Raw genomic sequence first — 25,780 nt, forward strand, 5'->3', positions numbered from 1 at the left:
TTGATAGGAGTGCACTGTCCACCAAAGGCTCAACGTATTTGAAGCGGTTGAGAGGGCTTTGACATTAGCTCTCATCTGTTATCAGACTCCTGCATTGGTCTTTATGGAACATGCAAAAGTTTTCTGATACAACCAATAAACATTTATTGCTCCAGTACTTTTCTACAAGCAGTGCAACTGAAAAACCATGCTGCCAAATTGTAAGTGAAGAACAGTTGGTCATTGTGCTAAAGAAATGTAGAGAATGGAGCTGACTACCTTTTTCAACGTAGATGTCCAATTGAACATCTTTCAAGCAAGTTAGAGCACCAAGAGTCTGATGTCCTGATGTTTGATTTTCGCAGCCCCTTGAAGAATTGAACCACTGGCCTGGATCCTCTTCTTGAAGATACATTATTTTCTGTATGCTTTGATCAATACAGGACAATTTCAAACCCACTTGCCACTCTTACATATTGGGCGGCATAAATGGCGAGGGGTACAGGCTCTGGAGAAGAATGCTGTGGAATGTAGGCAAGAGCTTCACAAATGCATCAATGAATGGGCTTCTTATCTACATTTTATTGAAACTGAAGGACACAATACAGTCATCAGTTCATTACTGGACTGAAAGACTATGTGGGGCTGCTCAGCTAAGATGCATTTCTCAGTCTTAGCACCTTATTTAGAGTTTGATGGACGGGATATACTCTGTTAGGGTGGCAGAGGACAGTACCTCCACCATCCCAAGGTATCTCTACTGTCATGGCAGTTATTATCAATTTTGGAAAAGTGGTACCATGAACCATGATGGGCAGCTGTTATTTTTTTAACGTTTTCTGTTTTTCAAAGACAAACTCTCAAAGAGTTTCTCCCAGGGAGCAGGGTGCAATTTATCTTATCACCCGGTTTGTTTCTGGTGGTGACAGAATGGGCAAAAACATAGTTTACAGCTGCCATCCCTAAATTGGGATTGTTTGAAGTTCTTCGTCTGATAGCCCCTATTCCTTTGGGCTGCCAGAGAAAGTATTGACTCATTGGAGTACAAGCGGGTTCCATCAATGGAATGCTTATGGTCTGCCCAATGAGGTGAACAGACTCAGGGTTTTGTGGACAGGGTACTATGTCACATTTGTGACAGAGTACCTTGCCTGCCAAAGTTCAAACCAGTCCCTTAATCCTGCAAATATATGTGATGATACTTGGCAACAAGCTTTTTTTCCTGAGGTAGTTGGTTTATTGAGGATATGAGAGGGATTGGGAAGCACAGGCGGGGATATTTTCTTGGGGAAGTTTTGTGTGTTTGCATCTAATGCTTACTGTGACTCAGACATTTTCCTTGGGAAAACATGTAAAACAAACAGTGTAAGGCTCATACAGACAACGGACTGCTTGGCTAAAAGTTTAATGTAAAATCTTATCTCCCCAACCCACACGCTTACTGTAACTGAAAGGAATGCCCCCTACAAATATATATCATCAACATTTTCCACAAAAGACAATTTGTGCAATGATTAACAATTTTTTGGGCAATTAGAGCAATAATCTGAATTTTCCATCCTGTTCTATTTTACAGTGCCTTCCCCAACAAAACTGGCCCAAGATTTTAATTTTATGCATGATTACCATTACAAACAAATATAAATTTACAAAAATGGAATTTACTTTGCAATGCCGGTGCTCTTTTGGAAAACTCTTAGAAGGAATTCAGACTCCAGTCCTCTGTGTTCTGTGTAAGGAACAATGACATAGGATCCCGGTGGAGCCTTGAAGGTTTGAGTGACTTCTCGACTTCTAACCAGACCCGTATATATTGCTTCAGAAGCATTTTGATTGAAGAACGACTGAGGTAATCCACCCTTCTGGCTCTGGAACTTAAAACAATAGGATAATAGATTATTTGGGATGCTTAAGCATGCTCATATGTATTCTAATCACACTCAAAAATGGCCTCTGAATAATGTTGTGATGAAACATCAAGTGCTGACATACTAATTCCATTAATAACAAAAATTGCATGAGATGACAAGTGAGACAATATTGTGTGACCTGTGAAGGAGTTCAAATGATGCTTGATAAAATTAAACGTCATGATACATATACCCAATGTCTAAGTCTTATAATAATACACTGGTATCAAACCATAAATATCAGAACTTTGGTTGGTTCAACATGAACATATGCTATTCTTCTATGGCAAATTACATTCTCATGTCCAATTAAGAGTCTTATGAGTGTAATGGTATCCTTATTCGATTAATCAGATTTACAATTGTTCGGAACTAATTCATGCATTTAGGTACGGATATTTGTGTGTTTAACTTGGTGTTGGGGAGTTATAATCTTCATGCCTGTTTGCTTTCATTTCAAAGCGCCTCAGGGTATAATAGATAAGAGCATCTGGAGGGCATCGGCAGTGCGCATGCACACACCCAACATGATATAACTATATACATACAAGGACTGACTATTACTTGTAATGAAGTGTGTATTAACTATTCTAATGAATTGCGTGCATTGATGTAAAGCACTTTAAGGGTCTGATTTGAAGTGTGGCTGGCGGGTTACTCCAACCCAAATGTTGTGCATGTGCCATTTGCCATATTACATGTGCAATATATTCTAAGGCACTGGTGATCATGCAGATGGGATATCTGTTGACAGAGTACTTATCATCCAGAATTTAAATACCTGAACAAGCTACTGATAGTGTTTTGCATATTACGTCACAGAGATAGTAAATGTCTGGGTTTGTTAAAAGTGCTGAGAAGTAACAAGATAGATTTTCATCTTGTAAAATATCACAATATTTAAAGAGGGACTCTTAAGTTTGGAGTATTTTCTATGACATCACGTGTATTTACCCCAGTCATAAGCTAGAGATAGACTGACCTTAAGCTCCTGCTAGCTGACATTTCCAGAGACTTGGAAATTCAGTCCCTTTCCATCAAGACCCTTTTGAATAGTCCACATGGTTTAGTTTAGATGTAGGAATCGTTGAGATTTACTTCAGTAAATCAGTTTCTGGGCAACTTCATGGAATTCATATCTGTTAGGAATTAGAGTTGTATTTGAGGGGGTGAGAACCCACCTCAAATCATGATCACGATCCTTGTCTGGATGGCTCCCTTTAAGAACATAGGGTTTCTATCGTGTTTCCCGGAGTGCTTCTGCAAAGGTACAAAGCCTTTGCTGGCTATTCAGAGTAGATGGCTAGACTCCATGTTTAGTTCTTCATATTATGCAGCCCAAGTGCTGCTTTTTGCTGGTGTGTAAGGGTGGTGTACCAGGGGAATTGTGACTTCTTTGGTTGAAGCTGGAAGCAATCTCATTGAAGGAGATTTTAGGTGTTTCCAGTTTGACTTCCCATTATACATTTGGGCACTAATATATGCTGTGAGTAGGATGTAATCATTCCTATTCATTTCGGTCCAGTGCATTGCTTGCCTCCTGTGATGTTTTGTATTTTTCAATAAACTCACCAGGTATGATAGCACTTCACATGTGGTCTGTATAATTAGTTGTGTGAGAGGACAGTGTTGGGATGCATTCTCATTGTGTACAGACTGTAATGTGGAAGGTGGACTAAGTGGATAAGGCCAATTCCTTACTTGTGAACTCATAGCTATGGCCTTTCTAGTTTACTAAAACTCTATCTCAGGCTGCTGTGCGTCTTTGCTTGCATAGGACAAAGAGGTTTAGTTTTAGCTACAGGCAGGCTATATTAAAGGCAACAGAATTGAGCTATGTGATTCTACTATACCTACTTTCCCGCATACATGGGGAACGTACAAGGACAAGATGTCGGGATCATAGCACATTCTTTTAAATTACACAGTTTCAACCTCCATTAAACAATAAGTGAGAGACTGGTGGACACACAGACCACATGTCACATGGACAGAGGCCATGCAACCCATGATAAGCCTCTTGGAGAGGCCCACCCGCAGATGAGCTATTTTAAGGTTCTTCATAGATGGCACTGGTTTCTCAAATGGTTGTGAGACACATCCATATAACCTAGGGCGGCATGCTGGAGATGTAACTCTCCGATGGTTGGACGGTACATCTCCTATGGGACGGCTCCTCATTGAATATATATTGGAGAGGAGTGTGGGACACAACGAGACACACCTTAGGTACCTTAGGCCACTCATGAGTCAGGTAGTCCTATTACATGACCACATTGACCACCTTGAAATAACCCACCAGAGAACTCAGTGGTTTGCCACTGCTGCCGAGGTGGCCAAACTTGGTACTCTCAGATTGTGGAGCACTACTCGCATCCCAGACGTGGAGCGTTGACTGAGAACAATGCATATGACTGTGCTATATGAAGAGATCATCTATTGCATAACTTATCACTCGGACAAGTTTGAGGCAATCTGAGGGACATTCCCGGTGAGTAACCACCTCACCTATCTTTATCTTGTTATTTTTTACTCATTCCGGTGGTACAGGTAAGTGAAAAATGTTGTTTTATCATCTCCTGACTTTGTGTAGCATCTTTATGCTAGGGGAGGTACGTGTGCCGATAATGCATACCGAACATAGAGGTAAAGGTTTTGGGGAGGTGTGGGTTACTGTTCTATGAGCATAAGTGCAAAACATTGTATTGGAAATAGGAATAAATATTGCTGCCACTTCTACTGTTTTCTTTTCATACTCGGTTCCAAATGTACATTGCATTGTTATAACTAAAATTGATTAAGAAATGGAAACCAAAAAAAATAAGGGCAACAGAAAAATGGGGGAGTGTTAAAAAAATCATGCTGAAAATTTCTTTAGAAGTCTTCTTTTTTTCCTGGAGGCAGTCAGTATTGCCTGTGTCTCCTTGATACCCTCAGCGAGTAGAATATGTGATAAGTATTGCGGGCAACGCTGGTAATGTTTTTGAAGTTAATTTCCGATGTCAACAATTATAACCAAAATTGCTTTTAACTATTGATGCCTTTCTTTTGGTCTGTTCTACATAGTGTCTTCTCGTCTGTTCTACATAGTAAAGAGGCTTGCTGCATAAAATTATATTGGTGTCTTCTGTCAGATGTAAATGGACTATATCCATACGACAAAATTACGGTGATATTGACATTATGGACATGGGGATATAAGTAAACCATTCATATGGGATATGGCAGAAGCTCCAGTGTAGGCTGAACACTAGAGTTAGATTGGCTCAGCCATCCTTAGCCCATGGCACCCTGATAAGAGCAAAAGGGCCGCACACGTTTTATTTATTTAGGAGTAAGTGCCCTCTGCTGAACATCAAGGATTACTGCGACAACAGAGAGGAGCAAGTCCAAAGTCTGAGTTACGTATTAATATTATGAGACTTGCAATATCCTTTTAATGTAAAACATGGCCACACCGGTCTGCTTCCTCTATACAGCCTGGACCCTTAGTTCCCCGAGTTTGGTTGTGAATATGGAGATTAAATCTGGATTCTGTAGTGCAACATTGAACACACTAATTGATAGCTACTAATCTGTTGCAATCTCCAGTACATCACTTTCTATAATACCAATATTTCAGATTGTCTGGTAGCACGCAAAGATTCCCGTAATGATCTCTAAAAAAAGAACACACTGCCATGAGAACTGTTTAGCAAAACATTCGGAAATACTGAAAAGCAACTTCTAGTCTTCATTGCTTAAATATCAGCTTTAATTCTACCCCTTGTCCTTTCTTTCACTTTGTACGCTGCCTCCAGAACCTAGAAGCAGGTATTTCCTTTACATACCCCCATGAATTATATGGACACGTTTTCCGGAGGCGGAAAAATAATGCGTTACAAATAGATGAACAGAAGCGTCTCCCAAACAGCGGTGGGCGCTTTCATCTCCTCCAGTCCTTGATTTTCGAGTTGTTCGCCTGCACCACGGTCATGCTTACAGTAATGGTAGGATGCAATTGTTGTCTAACCGGTTCATGTGCGTCAGTGGCGTTTGTCGCCCACGCAGAGCGGTGTACATATTTGCTTATTATGTTAAAGGAATGGAATGCTTTTCAGGATTTGAATAAATATTTCATGCGTTTTACAACAGAAAAAGCCTTTGAGCATCAGCACGGAAGTATATCAAGTTACCAGGCTCAGTGGAGCCTCACCTGATCTCAATAGTGTCTCGGTTTTCTTTTATAAGAAAATGGTTGATTATTATTAGTTCCTAGAACGTTTGATATCATAGGAAAAATGCAAGTACGCCACGCCCCTCTAGCTGGCATGGGCCTTTTTTTAGGACAAAACTTTGAATTAAGAATATTAGTTGAATGAAAGAAGAGTATTCAAGCTGGCTATTCTCTCTGGCTGGGCAGATGTGCTTTTCTGAGCAGGGCCCGAACATCTATTTTAATTTCAATTTCCAGCACAGCCGCATGTAAACTGTCTTTACTACGCTCAGAAACTATTCAGAATCGACAATGTTCTGATTAAACAACAAATATGATATTCATACTTTCTTATCAAACATGGTACGGGCCAATCAGCAAAAAACACGTCAGAGGAAGTGAAATACACATTTGAAATATATGTGGGAAGACATTTGTTGAACTTTAAAGATGCCCATCCCATTAGTTGGTCATTATTTGAATTGGCCTTAAGCTCTACAAATACAAGGTGTTTCAAAGACAGGTAAACTATTACCGCATCGCCATAAGCACCACAATGCAGCCCTGGAAATATTATAAAAATAGTGTACTTGCAAAATGATGTATACATGATATAATATACATAGAAAAGAAAAAAATGTTTGGCTTCCGCTCTTTATGTTCATTTATCTTACGTAGGTTTTTAATCACATAATATTACACACTGTAGAGTTCAAAAATACATTGCATACTATTTATAACCATTTACATTTGAGCTTAAAAAGTATCTTTGTTCATCACATATTTTGGGCAATGGGTCAGACTAATTTTATTATGTTAAACATGGATTTTCTCCTTCCTTAATTCTTTGTAGTGTCATTAGTGACCTTTCCGTGTATTTTTGATTGTTATCTTATTCTCTAATCTTCAAAGAATTAAAGTTAAATCTGTTAATAACTAGTCTTAGGTAAGTATTATTGCCTATAACTAGTTATATCTATTTTAGAACCTCTGTTTGGTGATTACATGTTCATGTTATAAAGATCATTTACATCACCAGATTTCATTTTTCAGCTGCTGTAACCATAAATGATTCAATAATTCATGATGTACACATAAAAACAACACGAGGCAATCAAGTTGTGAAAGAGCACACATATTATCATAAAGGATAAACTAAGATGTACATATAGATAACCACTTGCAAACTCCATACAAGAATTATTCAAAATCGTAAAATTGTGACTGGCGATTTTTTCATGGGTTTCCTGCCCTGATAGAGCAGTTCTTAACTGCACAGGCACCAAACACCATGAATGTTGTTTTCACAGAATTTTATTCTATACCTATTTTTTTGTACAAAACCCAGTGAATTTATAAATTAAAACCTGCATGCCAGAAAGAGTTTTAGAAATTAGAAGGGAGTCATCCTCGAAGAGAAGGATAGGCAGCTTGTTGCCACTTGAAAAAGGGGAGTCATTTCTGCAATCCCTCATTTCCCTCTCCACATCATTACTAATGTACAAACAGAATAAAGGAGGAGCTAGGACGCACCCCTGATGAACACCCTTTAAGATTGGAAAACGATCCATTATCTCCCCAGAACTGCCCCGTCAGAACTGAGCATGCGTCTCTATGTGCACTCTAGCAATAAGATTTACCAAATTCCCAGAGGCACCCATATCTTTCAACACTCTCCATAGATCTTCCTGGGGGGCGAGGTCAAAGGCAGCCCTGAGATCTACAAGGGCCACATAAAGAGTTTGTTTTGATTAGAGTACATATTTCCAGTATATTAATGGGAACCTAAAGACCTGATCAGATGTGCTTGTCCTCTGGCAAAACACCGCTTGAAATGGTGATAGGACATGGTCTGTTTCAGCGCAGTTTAACAATTTCTCAAGCACTTGTCTCACAAAGATTTTCTGTAGATTGTCAATGGGACTGATAGGCCAATAATTCGCTGGAATACCAGGATCACTTTTTTTTTTTTAGACTAGAATGATCTCTGCTCCTTTCCAGGAATCTGGGATCTCCCCCCAGCCGCCACAGTATTGAAAAACATGTTGATATAACTAACCCAAATTAAGGGTGCAGACTTCAAAATATCTCCGGGAATTTTATCAGGTCCTGGAGCTTATGCTCACTTTAAATGGGAGGTAGCATTTCTAGCGTTACCAAGAGTAAAGGAGATAAGATTCCAACTTACAGGCTGTGCTCAGGCAGAAGCTTCAATACAAAGTGCAGGACTCTAGCTGCTGTGTAAATCAGCAGAGTTATCTTGGGCATCCAGTGTACTAAAATGAGCAACCCAGGTTTTTGTTTTAATATGAAATCTAAAGGTACCACCGTCTTCACTGCTGCCCCTAGTGGCCAGACTCCAAATAATCCATTATCTGTAGGGCAGCCTGAAGCATATCTTGCCAAACCTGTTCATCCCACTTTTTGTAGCCGGATTAAGAGCATCTGTATTGCACCATCTGGCCTCCACGGCCCTAGTCCGTTCACAACTTTTAATAGCTGCTCGGAAAGACCATTTGGCATGCCTACAGTCTACATCAAAACAAATGCCCGCTTTCTGAGAAAATGCCCTTTTATGGCCACTTCCTTTATAAAAAATATCCTGTAGCCAGGCAAAGAGAGAACTATGGACCTCTAAAATAGGGATGGGCTCACTGGAAACATCTTGATACTCAGACAACAAGCCCAGAAACACAGCCTTCAGGGGAGGAGGATGACCCCTCTCCTGAGCTGGAACTCCATGACAGAGCAAGAAGTCGTGTGTTCTCCCATGGTCTGTCCTCAGAGCAGCTGGCAGACAGGAAGGCAGAGAGGGAGTTCAGGCTACGAATGGGCCAAGCTAAAGATGGAGGAAAAACTTGCTTTAAAGTGAATGGATCAGGAAAGGAGCCTTGAAGACCTAGAACTTAAGGCAAATCAAACAGATTCCAGCAGCAATGGTGGCAGCATACACACTCAGTGTCTGAAGGATGGTGCACTTACTAAAAAATCTGTTGCCCAATTGTGTGGTTAAAGATTACACAGATACATGGTTTTCTGCTTAAAAAGTGACCCTGAGGATGTACAAGATCCTAGAGGAGCACTGGGGGGTGGCTTGTGGAAACATATGCCTCCAGTGGGGAGGGACAACTACTCACACTAGAAGCAGAGGACCAAACTTGGTATGTCCACATGAAAAGCATTCTTAATACTAAATTTCAGCTGACCCCTTCAAAATTACTCTCAGAGGTTAGGGAATAGCCACAAGCTCCCAAGTCAGTCTTGGGTGAATTTCTTAGATTACTCCAGTAAAGCACTCAATGGCTGGGTGAGGGCGGCAAGGATAATGATTACAATATGTTGTACAACTCGATTCTCTCTCAGCACATGCTCAATATTTGGTTTACAGAGCTGGGCCAACATCTAGTAGATAGCAAGCTGACTTGCCCCAGGAAGCTTGCTCAGGAGGAAGACCTCAATGCCAGCACCAGAATGTGCAAAAAGGCATCTTTAGGGGACTCCCAAAAGGGTGTTTAGGGGTCCCAGATAAAGAGTTCTCAAACGGCCCCCACAATATTTACCAAGGAAACAGCAGTAACCAGTCCCAATCCGAACCAAAGATGAACGGGTTCTTTGAAAAACAGACAGAGAGGCCTATCCCTCACTGTACTAAGTGCTACAAGTATGGGCACTCCAAGGGGGACACCAAATGTCCTAGGACAGCACAACCCCCCACCTGTGGGCAGACGCCTTGGTTGATTAATTCAGTGCTTGGAGACGAGGTGATCCCAGTTGGCTGTGGGGAGCAGGCAGAGGTTACCCTAGTGTCCATGTGGGATAATGAGATAGTGCCAAAATCCCACATGCTTACAAATGCTTCTACATATAGGCAGTGGGTCACCATCAATGGGCAACGGGTGGAGGCTCTAAGGGATAGAGGAGCCAGCTTGACTTCAGGGAGGTGTCAGCTGGTGTCCTCAGAGCAGGACCTCCTTATCCTATTCCACCAAGTCATAATCACAGACAAACATGAGAGTCATCTGGTTCCTTTTGAGTGGTGGCTAGGGGGTCTCAGGGACTCTAAAAGTAGCTGTGAGCTCTGCCATGCCAGTGGATTGTCTGATGGGCAATGACCTTGAGCACACTATCTGGAAAGAGGCAGAGCTCAGGTCACATTTGGAGATATTGGGATTGCCCAAATGGGTCTATATTCTTTATGACCAAAAAGTATATGGCTGCATAGGAAGGGAGACAAGAGAGCCTGGAAAACTGGCCCAGGCAGCTGTCAAGAGGAAGGGTCACGGTAAATCCACCCCTGAAGTTCCTGCGGTTGATGGGGCACCTGAGGAGGATGCTCCTGAGCCTATCGGGGGGGGGACATTTCCGCCCTGGGTGACCTGCCTGACTTTGCTGGCTGGCAAGTTAAGAGTGAGCCTACCACAGAGGAATTCTGCAAAGTGCAATAATAATGCCCCACTCTACAGGGCTTGCGGAGGCAAGCTGAGGCTCAGACAACGGGTGATACCTCTGAATATCACCTTATCTATTGGGAGAATTGCCTCCTTTATAGCAAGCATAAAATTCCTTGACCTGGGGCAACCTGGGTGCTGGTGGTCTCTCAGTGTTGCAGGGCTTTCCCACTGGGGTTGTCTCATGATATCCCCTGGCAGGACATTTGGGGCAAGACAAGACCTTCATCAGGCTTTATCTATTTTCCCTGGATCAAGATGGCCTTGGATGCATTCTGTAGGCCCTGTCCCTATTGCCAGACTAGTGGGAAGTCAGAGAAATTGCTTTAGGCTTCCCTGACCCCATTACCTATTGTTGGCACTTCCGTTGAGAGGGTGGGAATCAACTTTGTTGGTCCCTTTGACCGCAAGAAAGATTTAGGCAACAGGTTCATCTGGGTCTTGGTGAACCACGCCACCCACTACCCAGATGCAATCCCTCTGAGGTCAATAATGGCACCTTCACTTACCAGGGCCCTGATAGGGATTTCTACGCATGTGGGGTTCCCAAAAGAGTTAGTGTATGACAGAGGGACTAACTTCATGTCAACGTACATGATGTCCATGTGGGATAAGTGTGGAGTGACTTATAAGTTCCCCACATCTTATCACCTCTAGGCAAACATGCTCCTATATGGTCAACTGGTTGGGGGACCTCTCAGCCTTGTAAGAGAGGGGTAAGAGCTAGCTCCTAAGAAAAACCCTCAAGATGTGGTTAATTACATGCTGGCACTCTGGAACCAAATGCATCACTCCTGGAACAAGGCATAAATGAATTTGAGGCCAGTCAATAAGTCATGAAACTCTGATGTGACCCAAAGGCCACTCTGGTAGAGTTTCAGCCTGGCCAGAAGGTGTGTGTTATGGAGCCGGTGGAGCCCAGAGCTCTCCAAGAATGCTGGACAGGCAGGTAAGAGGGGAAGGAGTGGAAGGGGAAGTCCATCTGTCTGGTGCTTCTCAAGACCCTTCAGAACACCTTGAGGGAGCTCCAGATAAACCACCTCAAACCCCACTTTAAGATGTCTGAAGTCATCAAGCTCCTAGCAACAGGTGATGGGGTGGAAGTGGAGAGTGAACCTCTCTCTGACCTACTGTCTTCAAGAGCACAATAGGTCAGTAAAAGGTGTTACCCTCTCCCCTACTCTCTGACCTCAAAGCAGCAGAGTGAATGTCACCACTTGTTGGGACAGTTCTCTGCTCTGTTCACCCTCACCCCTGGGCTTACACATTTCTGCACCCATGACATAGATGCAGACATAGCCGGATAAGGTGAGGGCAGGTATCAAGAGGTAGGTCTCCAAGATGCTGGGGTTATGGGTTATTGAGCCCTCCAACAGCCTCTGGTCCTGCCCTTTGGTACTGGTCCCGAAGGCTGATCCACCACGCACCACTCCAGAACCCAGGTTCTGTGTGGACTGCAGAGGACTCAATTTCATCACTAAGACTGGTGCTTACCTCATCCTCCAAGGTGATGAGCTTATAGATCGGCTGAGCACTACCAAGTTTTGCAGTAGATTTGATCTCACACCAGGGTACTTGCTGATTGCTCTGACTGTAGGGACAAAAGAGAGATCTGCAATCTAAACCTTAAAGGGTCATTTCCAGTTCAGGGAGATGTCCTTTGGCTTAAAGAATATTCCTGCCACATTTCAGAGTTTGGTCAACTGGGTCGTAGCTGGGAAGGAAGCATTCCGTACTGCCTACCTAGAAGACATAGCTCTCTTAAGCTCTAGGTGGGAGGAACACCTGTACCACCTCCAGGAGGTGCTTCAGGCCCTGCAGGAGGCAGACCTGACTATCAAGGTTAGTAAGTGCCAGATTCAGCCGAGTTCCGTGGTAGATCTGGACCCCTTGGTGGGCGAGGGTGAGGTTCAGTCCCTCCAGGCCAAGATTGAGGCTATATTGCCCTGGCAACCTCCTAAAACACAGACTGAGGTGATGGACATACTGGACCTCACAGGATACCATAAAGAGGTTTGTTAAGGGATATGGCACAATTGTTGCCCCCCTTTAATTGAGCTGACTTCTAAGAAGGAGCCATGTGTACGACTCCTGTACTCAAGGCTCCTGACTTCTCTAATGAGTTTATTTACTGGCAGAAGTTTCAGAGCATGGCATAAGGGCTATCTTAGCACAGTTAAATGAGGAGGGCCTGGTCCAACCAGGAGGCTTCTTCCATGGAAACAGAGCTGGAATGCAATTGAATGGGAGGCCTTTGCTGTGGTCTGAGCATTGAAGAAGGTAAGACCATACCTATTTGGGGCTCACCTCTGGGTTCACACAGACCACAGACCCCTTAGATGGCTCATGCAAATGAGAGATGAAAATCCCAAACTGTTGAGGTTTGCCATCTCCTTACAGGGAATGGACGTTATGGTGCAACACAGTCCGGGGTTAGACTACGTCAGTGCTGATGGTCTATACAGGTTCTCCTGCCTTAGTGGTGGTAATTAAAAGCTACTAGAGGACTTGCAGCACTGATTGTGCCACCTACTTAAGTAGGCCTTTAAACATATCTCAGGCCCTACCATTGCAGCCTTTGTGTGCAATTTTAAACTGCCTTTTCAATCTGGCAAAATAAACCTTTTGCCATGCTAAACCTTACTTTTTAATACATGTAAGCATCCCTTAGTGTAGGCCCTCAATAGCCCAAATGGCAGGGTGCAGTGCACTTAAAAAGTTGGGCATTTACTTTTAACTTTTAACTTTTACATAGCCTGGTAGTGAAAAACCCTTACATTCGTTTTTCACTCCTGCAAGGTCCATCTCTCCCATAGGATAACATTGTTATTACATTTAATAAGTGATAACTTACAGTGAGAAGCAGGTAGGAATGTCGGGTTTAGTTTCTAAAGAATTGCCATTTAAACCTTCTTTAATGGCAAAGTCGGATTTTAAGTCACATTTCTTAAAATTCCAGTTTTAGAAAGTTGGAATTGTCTTGTCCAAACCATTTGGTGCCTGTATCCTGGGTCATAAGACTAGGTAATGCAATGTAACCAGGATTTCTAAAGAGCACAATCACCCCACTGGTATCCTGGTGCTGATAATGACAGAGGTTCCCCTAAATGCACATATTTACCCTCCGGATGAATATCCTGCGCTACATCCGAGGGAAGAGATACGTTTTGAGCTTTTTCCTAAACTGGAGGAACTCTTCTATTTGTCTGAAATTGGGTGGGAGATTGTTCCATGGATGTACTAGGTGTAGCTGGCAGTTGGTCTTTGTGTATTGCTCCCAGACCGTGAGGCAAAGAGGAATAGATGTGGGCAGGATGAGCCATCACTGACTTGAGGGGGAGGAGGGGTCACCTACCACACTTGCACATCACAAAGGCTCTACCTGAGTACATTAACAATGTGTTTGACACTAGTCTTTTGTGACCCCCAAATAAGCTAAGCCAGGGTCGGAAGGCAGGAAATTCAAAGGTGGAAACCTCCAGAACTTTCTCCTACTTCAAAGTGGGCACCAATTATCAATATTGGAACCTCTGGATGCAGAATTATCCTGATCTTGTACCGCAGTCGTACTTTGCAGCTGTAGAGGTGGCACAAAGAGATCTTCTATGGTCTGGCACGCCCAGGATAGCCTTGCAAAAACTAACACTAGGATGGTTCGACGGGGGGATAGCACTTCCCGACATTCGTTAGTATTATTGGGCTGCACACCTCTCGGCCATTAATCAAGGCACCTACTGTGACGGCAATGACCCAGGGTACGGAATGGACAGGTGGCTCCTCCCAGGTGGGAATTTTGAAGCGGCACTTTACTCTAAGCCCAACAGATACAAACTCACCGGGCCGACTCGACACTCAGTACAACTTTGGCATATTGCCCAACGGAAAATGGGCTGGCTTAATACCATCACAATGGCCACTCCACTCTGAGCCTCCGAGCGGTTGGGCAACCTGGGTCGCACCAAGGGGTTCCGAAATTGGGACCTTATCGGTATTTCCCAGGTTAAAGATCTCTGGGTCTCTGGTGGGGTCAAATCCTTCGCCTCATAACAAAACACCTATGAACTCGCACAAACGGAGTATTTCCGATACCTGAAGGTCAGACACTCACTTCAGAAGAATATCCCACACGGTACCACGCCCCCCCAATCCTCCCCCCTGGAGGATAGGCTGCTAGATGGCCATATGCAGGAACACGCAATCTCCCTCACATATAAAAAACTGATTAACAACCTTCCTGACTTACTTCTAGCCCTCAAAGGGAAGTGGGAGGCGGATGGGTTAGAGATTGATGAGGAGGAGTGGAGGAGTGCGCTTGCCTCCCCTAAGGAGGTGGCTATATCATCCAGACTAAGGCTCATCCAACTCAAAATACTGCATCGGGTATATATTTCCTGCACCAGGTTGAAACGGATGGGTAGAAGCGAGGAGGATAGGTGTAGGAGGGGGTGCGGAATTATTGGTACCTTTTTTCATATGGTTTGGGAGTGCTCAGTACTGCAGGACTACTGGAGAAGAGTGACACGCTGCATGCAGGAAGTGTGGGGGGTGGAGCTGCGTCCTGAAGCGAAAAGATGCCTATTGAACATTTGGGAGCCAACAGACCTGTCAACGAGGGGGAGGCTCTGGATAACGCTGGGACAGACAGTAGCAAACGCAACATTGCAAGACTTTGGGGGGCAGTCACGCCTCCAAAAATCACCGCGTGGGAAAAGGACATGGATTGGTGCATGCTCCAAGAAAAAAATGTGTACGAGGCACGAGGGTACCCTCAAAAATGAGGGGCGGTGTGGTCTAGTTGGAACGACTACAGAGGCAACATCTGTGAACCCCCTCAGCCCAGGCGTACAGTACATGAGGTAGAAGTGTAAATTGTTAACTGCTTTACTGTATATTTGCCATGATCATGATGACATGCTGTGAACTCTGTATTGTATCTGGTGCGTCTAAGTGACTCTTGTGTGCGGCTGTGTTGACCGCTAACTGGCCTTTAAGCCTTTAATAAAAAGAATAAAAATAAATAAATAAAATAAAACACCTCTGGACCTGTGGAGGACTCAGAAAGACTACTTTGCAGCACCGCAAGAAGGACTGCTACTCTGTTGCTCTGCTGCCTAAGTGAGAAGGATTGGACCTCTATCCTGAACCCAGGACAATCGGAGTGGCTCTGAGGGCTAGTTGTGTGGCCACCTGATCAGAACCTCAGAGACAGAAAAGGCTCTAACCACGTTGAACCCAGCACCTGGACTCTGTCTGCTATGACTCCTACCCCCCAAGTGGTGCTACCCCATCCTGGAGCCATAGAAATGGGTCTGAATGTGTACTCCCAGTCCAGCTGTAGTCCTATGGGCAGAACCGACGCAGAGCCACGTGCTTCCTTGCAGCCACTTCGGAACCGCTGCTCCGTAACGCATCCCCAACGCAGGACAAACAGCCATTTATCACTGTATAAAGGTGTAAAATATCATTACTTGATCTCTTCAACCATTTAATAAACCAGTCAGTTCGAAACAGTGGCCGAGACTTTTCTTAAATTATTGCTTGCAATGTTCACTTCATGTGATAGGGTCTCAGAACTGGTCGAGCTGTTCCTTGACCTATTAGTTACTGCTGGTTGTGATATGTTTTCAATGGCTAGCACCTACATTGCTGGTGTATAAGAACGAATGCTATTGTGAAACAAGAGTACTGCACTATAGTCATGGAAGCGTATCTATAGGTTCTGGTGTACGATTAGGCCTGGTGTATGCTTCAAAATCCCCACAAATAACGAGAGGAAAATGGATTAACATGTTTTTTTAATTCAGATTATGGCGGGTTCATAGCGGGAGGCTAATATGTCCCAGTTTTCGGAATTTCGACCTGATCGGTGAAAATATAACACCCTGGTACAAATGACATTTGTGCTGGGGTCCGCGCTTAGTTTTTACACCCCAATTTCAGTTTGGGGCAAAACCAGACAATAACACCCGCCCACAATTTTAACGTGTTTATTGTCTCGTTTGGCACTATAAGCTCGTGCTATACAAATAACACACACATACATACCTACGGTAATCACCAGTCAATAGCTTGTGGTGAAAGCGATCATAAAATGTTAGCTTGAGCAATTTCACTCAGCACACCCATTTTTTCACCTAGTGCATGATTATAAATAATCCCTTCAGTGTGGGTTGCTAAAAGCACACTTTTCCGATAGGTAGTTTCAGCAATAAGCATATATTCTTTAATTAAATGAGAGAAAGGGCTTTCGATTCTGCTCCCTAACAATGTCCAGTTTGTGGAGAGAAAGAGAGATAGAGAGACAGAGAGGGAAAGAGAGAGAGGGAAAGAGAGAGAGGGAAAGAGAGAGAGGGAAAGCAAGAAAGAGAATGAGAGAGAGAGAAAGACAGAGGCAGAAGGGTAATGAGAGAGAGACAAACAGAACGAGAGAGATTAAGACAGAGCGATAGAGACAGAAAGGGATAGTGAGAGAGAGTGAGAGAGAGTGTGAGAAAGAGACAGAGGCTGTGTGTCTGTCCACCAATTGCCAATTGGTACCGATTTCCCCATGCCAATTTTTCTTCTAAAGAAGCAGCATCAGTTCTTTCTTGGGGAAGACCAAAAATGAATAACCAGAGAAAACAATGCTTGACCAAACTGTACCCCCAAACCAGTCGTGAGGTTCATTTGTGATAGAAGAACTGAAAACGGAGGCACTTTTACAGAGGATGCCGTTGTGCACTGTGTGGATTTCAAATAGTACCTTAACAAGTGCAGTAAAATACAGAACGTCAATTTATAAAATATATCTAGTGTGGCAGAGCAATGGCCTTCTCCAGGGGCTTGAAATGTGGACCCAAAGTTTGACAGATTTTTGTCAGAGATTGCCTCTCAGGGACAAACGTATTCCAAGTTATAAGGAGAGCATGAGAAGAAACAAAAGTACTCACCCTCAATGTTTCCTGTCACGCAAAGAGAACAATAAAAGTGACATACCTTGGGGTCGATCTGAGGGATAGAAATAAAATACAAGCTTTAGTTTACTTATCATCAAAAACTAATTTATATACTAATACAAGATCAGCAGTAGTTGCTAGGCAGCAGGGTGTGTGTATAGATACATACATGTTGCAAAGGTATTTTAGGGCATGTTGAGTGGCCCGGATAATCCCACTACTGGCCTGATTACGAGTTCCTTGTAATATTCTGACCCATGCATATATCCTTGTTTACGCACGAGCCGGAATTACAAGTATGAAGGTAATTGATGTATATAATATTTCTAGAATGTGTTGAATAACTCAACCTTCGTTAGACCTGCTGAAATTTAACAGGAGAAAACATGTGGGAATATTATCAAGGACGACGTTAAAATTATCGCCGGTTAGCGGCAGAAAACTGCCGCTAAAGCGGCGATGATGGGCTTGATAATATGCCCTGGAGAATTTCAATAGAAGCCCATGTTCACACAAGAACATGGACTTCTATTGAAATTCTCAAGGGCTTTTTTTTATCAAGCCCATTATCAACGCTTTAGTTGCAGCTTTCAGCCGCTAAACCCGCGGTAATTTTTAACGCCATTCTTGATAATATGCCCCAAAGTATTTAACATATCATGTGGATTTTGGTGAGTTAAACACCAAAATCTGCACGAGTTTCTCCACAATCTCGTAATAGGCATTATTTATCGCACTCAATAAACAACGAACCCTGTGGTATCTTATATCTCAGGGGCAATAAGTAATGTTTTAGGTCATAATTAAACTCTATATGTGATAACTACAGTTTCGCATATACAGGCTAATAGTGTACTCTTGCAGTTTTCCCCAGAAAAAATCTGCTGAGATGTATTAGGGGACAATGCCTGATAATTACTGAGGTATGCAGATTTTGGAGCAGTACCCAATAAATATATGCATGTTATTCCACATTATTGGGGACATACTCATATTTGGGCGCTGTTTATCACATCCAATGACTTGCAACCCATTATATTTAGATTTACTCCAGTGCAATAAACGTCAGCCAAAACACTGGACAGCTCATGATAAAGGCCTTAGAGCAAAACACGGATTTGCCCATTCACGAGAAAATGATACCTATCTATTTTTGTTTATTCACATCCAAGATGGCCTTCTCTCACTTTAGCCAGATTAAATCTCATTGGGGAAAGCGGCAGGCCTTTTGCAACTTCTGAGATAGCAAGATTGTCAATATTGCAATGTCTTGGATGGGAGGATGTAATAAGTTTCCTATTTGGCATCTAAAACTCCCAACTCTCAAGTTAAGTGCTTGATTAAAACTTTTGCCACAGGGAATGTGCAAAAACAGTATTTGCCATGTTTACCCATGGTATTTTCCCTACGGTATTCTTTTTTTGAGCAATTTATTTCAGGGTAGGACCAGGGCCATATTACCTGTGTAAATCTGTATAAAACCTGGGAGAAGTGTTTACATGTAGCTCATTTTCCAAAATAGAGATTTAATAATGCAGGAAATCCTGAATAGAATTAATCTAATAACAAACCAATAGTGTTTCTACAGAAGTTTAATTCTATTACCATTTAATCCGTATGAAAAAAACAGCCAGTCTTTAGAATAAATTTGATTCAGCTGAACCTAAGTATATTATTTCATCAATCTCAGATAGTGAGGCACACAGTAAAATAGTCAATTGAGTGGTGAAAAGATATTGCTTAAGGATCCCAAGTGCTAAGAACCAAAACCATCAAAGAAGAACAAGCGACAATGTGAATCAAAATACATGGTATATTGGTTATTGCTTTTCAAAGACAGCCAAAATGCATTACATATATTTTCAAACTCAGCGGGAACAATTGCAGTGTTAATCCAAACAGGAATGAGGTCTGTCTTTATCGGTGTTGATGGTGTTTAATCCTTTATCAGCTATCAGGGTCTCATCAGGACAGAGATGAACCTGGGGAGTGGTGGTTGGTGAGTTGGTCTAGTGCTATCAAAAAGGCTAAAGACAGCCAATGCTGGTAGTTGGCTGTCTGATTGAGAAGTCGCCACAGCAGGACACCATTATTTAATATCAAGGGGATGAGCACGTCAGGCTGACAACACATCCTGCAGGCCACCCTTATCTGGGAGTCCGCCCATTGTGGTTTCTAACCTGTACCAATATAGTACAGCACGGTAAATTGATATCCATGCCGTTGCCAACCATCAGCAATGGCGGTCTAGTAGCCTTTTTGATAAGCCCAAAGCAGAAAGTGGAGCAAAAACTATTTGTGCCAGATGGTTAACTTCTTGCTTCCCTCTGAAGGGGGGCAAAATCATATAAACAATATAATTTATTTCTGCATGAATTAGGTGCGGTGTGCCAGTGAGAGGTGATGAAGAGGCAAACAACATTGTCAAATGGGGTGGGCCTTATGGCTTCCTCTCCATTGTAAGATGGCTGGTAGCTCATTCATCACTCCTTTACTGCTCTTAACCGAGACAACAATTTCTGCCCAACTAATGCTCATGTTTCAAGTACATTTCTGACAAACATGAAATGTATACAGAGTTGCATGGTCCTACCTAATAATCTGTGAATGTCACAGATTTCCTGGAGCAGTTCTGAATATTTTGTTAATTCAGTGTTGCTAACATGCATGACCATTTATCCACGCAGAAATGTAGTATGTGCACATTTGCACATTGAAACATTTTGGTGTTTCTCCATGGGGGAACGTTTTCCCCAGTGGAGAATCCCTTTCACCTATACCAACCAATTTTAGAAATAGTTAGTCTCCTTTCTCCCACTGAAGACAATTTACTCCTGCCACTGACAGAAGTAACTCAGCAACCATTACAGGATGGTTTAATATTTACAAATGATTTGTTAACACTGACAATCTCTCAAGTCGGTGGTTATTCACCACCTTCTCCGGTAAGGAGCTTAGGGGCACATGCATCATTGTAGGAATTTGCAATTCCTAAATAGAGGCCCATAGGAATCAATGGGAAGGCATTCTCATTTTGCGAATTCGCAATTAAGGAATCGCAAAATGAGAATGCAATTTCAAGGGTGCAGGGGGGGTCCAAAGGACCCCCCCTGCACCCCTGAAATGTCACGTAAGTACATTTTACTCACACACATGTCCCAAGGGCAAGTGTGTGTGTAAAATAGAAGTTTCAAAAATGCACTTTTGTGCATTTTAAAATTTTTCGCAAATTACCATGAAGGTTGACTTCATGGTAATTTTCCCCTTCCTAATTGCAAATTTGCAATTTAAAAAAAATCATGCATAGCATTTAAGAAATCGCTAATTTTGCGATTTCTCAAATGCTATAGCAATTTAAGACATCGCAACAAATTGCGATTTCTTAAATTGAGAAAAATGGAAAAAAAAATGATGCATCCCAAAAATGGTTTTTGCATTCGCAAACGGCCGATTTTTGCGATTCGCACCGTTTGCGAATGCAAAAACCAATCATGCATGTGCCCCTTGGTGCACACTCAAATTACGCATAGCTGGAGTAAATGTAAATGTGAGTAAATATATTTACAGGACAACTCGTGAACAAATTCCACGAACAGGAATTTGCACTAACAAATGATGTATTTGAAAACTTAGATCATGCGTGCATTTCAATAATAAAACGGTGACGGAGAAGTTTGTTATGAGGGCAAAATATTGCTTCGCACTTTTAACGTTTTTTTGTTTTCTAAAACAACTCCCAAACCTGGAGCTTGTTTTAGTAAAACGAATGGCTCTGGTGACCAGGGCTTTTATCTTTGCTCTGTACGAGAGGTCCATTGATGACTTTTTTCATCCAGGACCCTGTTTACCAGCTTCAGGCAGGGAAAACCAGCGACAACCGCCCCCCTTAAAAAAAGCAGGACACACAGTCACTTTGAATACAGTGGCGGATGAACCATCAGGTCAGAAACCCTGCAGTCTCCCTTCTGAATGGGACATCTGATCCTAAAGTCAGATGGGCAGGGCATCCACTGTCATTCAAAATGACCCCATAAGTCTCTAAGGCAACACAGGAACATTTCACACAGATATCTAACTGAGAGCCCAACATGGTTAACTCTGTCACTTACCTTGCAAAACAGAAAGCCAATAGGCAGCAACTCCTCTGCGCTGGTTTGGGGATTTCTAGGCTTTTGCATGAGAATCACCACAATATTGTATTCTCTTTTATTGCCATCTACCTCGGACACGTTTATGACGTATTGTGGATTTCTTGAAAATGACTCTAAAGGAAAAAAATCGTGTTTGTTTTTAGTTTGTAGGTTGAGTACCCAAAGAAACACCGATTATGAATAGTATCTTAGCTAGACTGTATGATTAGTTGATAGGTACCGCACTCACTGTTCAACTCGGACTGAAAAATAAAGAGAGAGTGGAGTGGGAGGCCGAAGGGTCGTAGCTTTCTAGAGATACAAGTGCATTTTTATGCCTAACAATATGGTACTAACGACATACTTTTTGACTGGGCTAAAGCCATCTTTAGGATTTTAGGAGTCCTGGGGCCTTATTTATGAAGGACTTGCGCCGCCGGTGCGTCACTTTTAACATGGGAAAAAGTGACGCACCGGTGGCGCAAGGCTTTCATAAATGAGGCCCCTGGTACAGACATATTTTGGGGGCCATTTTGAACTATTTTGATACAATTAGTATTGGAAATTACATATCTCTGTGACCTCACAGTCATCCAAACACTATCATGGATTTGCAAACTGTACTAACCCCACTAACTTTATCTCTAGTTAACTTATCTCCAGACCCTCCTCACCTGTCTCCCAAACAACCACCTTTCATTCAATCTGCAGGTCTTGTGCCAGAAAACTTCAAATGGAAAAAAATCACAGACTTCATCAGCACTTCAGCCCTCAGCGAATTCAAAACGTATTTTTCATGAACTCCAGACAACAAACATGTTCCTCCTTTAAGACTTTGAAAGAGGGGGGCGTGGCTTGCGCGCCAGCTGGTGAGGACGGCTTTTCCGTGAGCTCCGCGACGGACTCGACCCGCTGATGCCGTGAGAGCGTATTTCCTCGTTTTCCGAACGGTTGAGACGGCTCCAAGGTCGGCGGAAGGCTTCGCGACCCTGATGTTGCTGACGCAGGAGGATTTCGTGCTTTGTGGAGTCTTTTCTGTGCAGCGGTAACTTTTCCTTTTCCTGCGACACGGGTGGCCGCCATTTTGGCCGCTGAGCCCGTGTCGCGGTTTTCTTCACCGCTCTGACTCCCCGGCTGTCTAGTCGGCAATAATATGGTCCACTGACATTCTTCCTCATCATAATGGCGCTTTCTTGCTGGTGCTTTGCCATTTTATGCCTTTCCTTCGTTTTCAATGCCTAAAAACTGTTTTAATCTGACAGGAAGAGGTGCCGCCATTTTAGATATGCCGAATTTGAAATGACTGTTTTATTCCTCCCTTACCACATATGCCACAGTGTCTTGATGTTTTGGCCTTATTGCTCACTACCCTACATGTACTGCTCCTTATTACTGCACCCTATGAAGATGGATACTCTTTTCTTCAAATACTATGCGACATTTCTCTGTCACGTTACCTCACAGTTCAGTGCGAACCTGTCATACGTGCTGCGTTTCATCTTTCTTCAGCATCTACTATCCAGCTTGTCCATTGTAGCCGCTACCAATCATATTTGCTACCCTCTGAGTGAGACCCTGTCGCAACTATTGTCAAGTTTTACTCTGTGCAGTGTCCTACTTTCTTCTGTAACCCTCACCTCGCCTTTTGGCTCCTGCTCACGCTATTATCATGGCCAATGACTCCAAACTATCTCAAACTGGCACCAAACCTAAACGGCCTAAGAATGATCCGCCCTCCCCCATTAAGTCTTCCTCCAACCCTGTTCTAGACTCCATCCTTGAGGAGGTTCGCGGCCTCCAACCGCTCATGGTTGCTACTAATGAAAGGCTTAAACAAATTGAAGACCGCTGGGTTCTTATGGAGGGCAAAATCTTAAATTTGGAGCAAAGGGTTAGTGACTTTGAGGATGCCTCAACTAAAATCCCACTATTAGAGCAAGAAATCCACAAACTCAAGTTGCACACGGAGGATTTGGAAAATCGTAATCGTAGAAACAACCTACGCGTTTATGGTATTCCAGAAAATGTGGAAGGTCCTGACATGGTGTCTTTCATACAAAAACTTTTACAGGAATTTTTGGACCTCCAACCTACGTCACACCCTCTTAACATTCAAAGGGCTCACCGCCTCGGCCGTATTAACTCTAATTCTAACAAACCTCGTGGCATTATCATGCTCTTTCAAGAATTCACAGAGTTAATGACTGTTCTGAAAGCTGCCAGGCTTAAACGACGTCTTCAGTGGTCCGGTCATAACATCTTTATCTCACAGGACCTCTCAACTGCGACAAATGCCAGAAGAAAAGAATTCTTGAATCTACGGCCTCTCATGCGTCAGCTCAACATTCAATATGGCATTCTACATCCATGCTTTTGCAAGATCACTCATAATGGTCGGACCAGCTCATTTGATGATCCTCAAAAACTTCATGCCTATCTACAGAGTATTTCTCCCTCAGCGATGGACACTGCTACCTAATACTCTTCCATGTAGCTCTTTTCCTTTTCACTGTGGCTCTTTTCCTCTTTCTTCGGCCTTTCCATAACTCTTTTCTTTCTACGGTTTTCGCTCTTACAATCTTTTCTCTGTCCCTATATATGTCCTTTCTCTCGGTAGCTCGTGGGGATATGTCCCCATCTGGTGTATCCTTGCCCCTGATGTTTCTGTTGTCCTTTGCTTCTCCTATCAGGCTTCTATGCCTTGATCTGTTTATTCTTTTCTCTCTTTTATCTGTTCTCTTTTCTACCTCTCCTCTTCTTTCTTTTTTTTCTTCTCTTCTTACTGGTTTTTTTTCCTATTCTCCACTGCTCTATATTTTTCTTTCCCTCTGCAGTCTCTTTCTTCTTCTTCATGATGTATTTTGTTCTCTTGGCCAGATTTTACATTTGTGTTATGAGTATTTTGAGAGCTCTCTTTACATGTATTTTATGTCTTTGTTGTCTCCATTTCTGTAGTGATTCCCTTACCATGTGTTCTCTCCACGTGTCGCCCATCACCCCTCTCCTCAATGGTGTGTAATTTTGTCTCATGGAATGTGCGAGGTCTTGGTCACCCTGTCAAGCGTCAAAAGGTATTGTCTCATTTATCCAAAATTGGTTCTCAAGTTGTTTTTCTTCAAGAAACGCATTGTTCTGATGTTGAATCACTCAAGTTAAAGAGACAGTGGGTGGGTCAGGTTGTATTCTCTCCTGCTCTTCTTAAAAAGGGGGAGTTGCTATTTTATTTCACAAAGCTTTGAATGTACAAATTATCTCCTCTCAACATGATGATGAAGGACGTTGGGCAATGGCTAAGGTTATTATTCATAATAAGACATTGGTTCTGCTAAATATTTATGGTCCGGTACGTCCTGACCCTAAGTTTTGGAATGCTATTAAAGCCCTGATTTCTTCTATTGATTGCCCCGAGTTTGTGATTGAAGTTGATTTTAACCAATGGTTAGACCCTTTCTCTGATAGATTATCCTCCAGTAAATTTCAACCCGACAAATCTCATAAGAGCTTCCAATCTGCCATTGCCTCACGTCCTTTGTATGATTCTTGGAAAGTGTGTAACCCTGATGTGTTGGAATATACCTTTTTCTCTTCTGTTCATCACACCCGTTCCAGAATTGATGACATTATGGTTAGTAAATCTTTACTCCCCTCCATTCAAAAATCTGCAATAGGTTCCTTTTTTATTTCTGACCATGCCTACCTCACTTGATCTTTCCCTTATCTCCTCTAAATTTAGTCATTGGAAATTTAACGCCTTTCTTTTATCTGATTCAGTTTTTTTTAAGGAAAGTGCGGAATTTTTCAATGAATTTTTTTCCTTTAATAATCCCTCTGACACCTCCATTCCAAATAATTGGGATGCTTTTAAAGCTGCGTTCCGAGCATTTGCCATATCCTATGTTGCTAAGAAAAAGAAACTCAATAGGAAACAATACGACGACCAACTTCGTAAAATCAAAAACCTTGAACATTTGTATTTCTCTTCTAAATCCTCCTCCTCCCTTCAAGATTTAATTTTAGCCAAAACAGAACTCAATAAGATTATTACTAATGAGGCTTGTAACAACCTCCTTAAAATTAAATCCAAATTCCATGGTGGCCAAAATAAAGCGGGAAAAATGTTGGCAAACTATTTGAAAATTAAATCTGAACGTAAAAATGTAGGCCCAATTTTCAATGACTCTCT

At 42.6% G+C, this 25,780-nt stretch overlaps 1 protein-coding gene across 1 annotated transcript in view; it reads right to left on the reverse strand.

The window, feature by feature from the left end:
* The window catches only part of LOC144762928 (calpain-13-like), a 441,560-nt gene that overhangs the window by 141,622 nt on the left and 274,158 nt on the right, over positions 1–25,780 (reverse strand). Inside the window, exons 10-11 of the mRNA XM_078648230.1 lie at positions 12,027–12,123; positions 1,645–1,853 (exon numbers count right to left, since the gene is read on the reverse strand). Of these exons, the coding sequence (XP_078504356.1) occupies positions 1,645–1,853; positions 12,027–12,123 (306 nt within the window). The remainder of the gene's footprint in view (positions 1–1,644; positions 1,854–12,026; positions 12,124–25,780) is intronic.

Source organism: Lissotriton helveticus, chromosome 6 (assembly GCF_964261635.1).
Source record: "Lissotriton helveticus chromosome 6, aLisHel1.1, whole genome shotgun sequence".
Classification (NCBI taxonomy): Eukaryota; Metazoa; Chordata; class Amphibia; order Caudata; family Salamandridae; genus Lissotriton; species Lissotriton helveticus.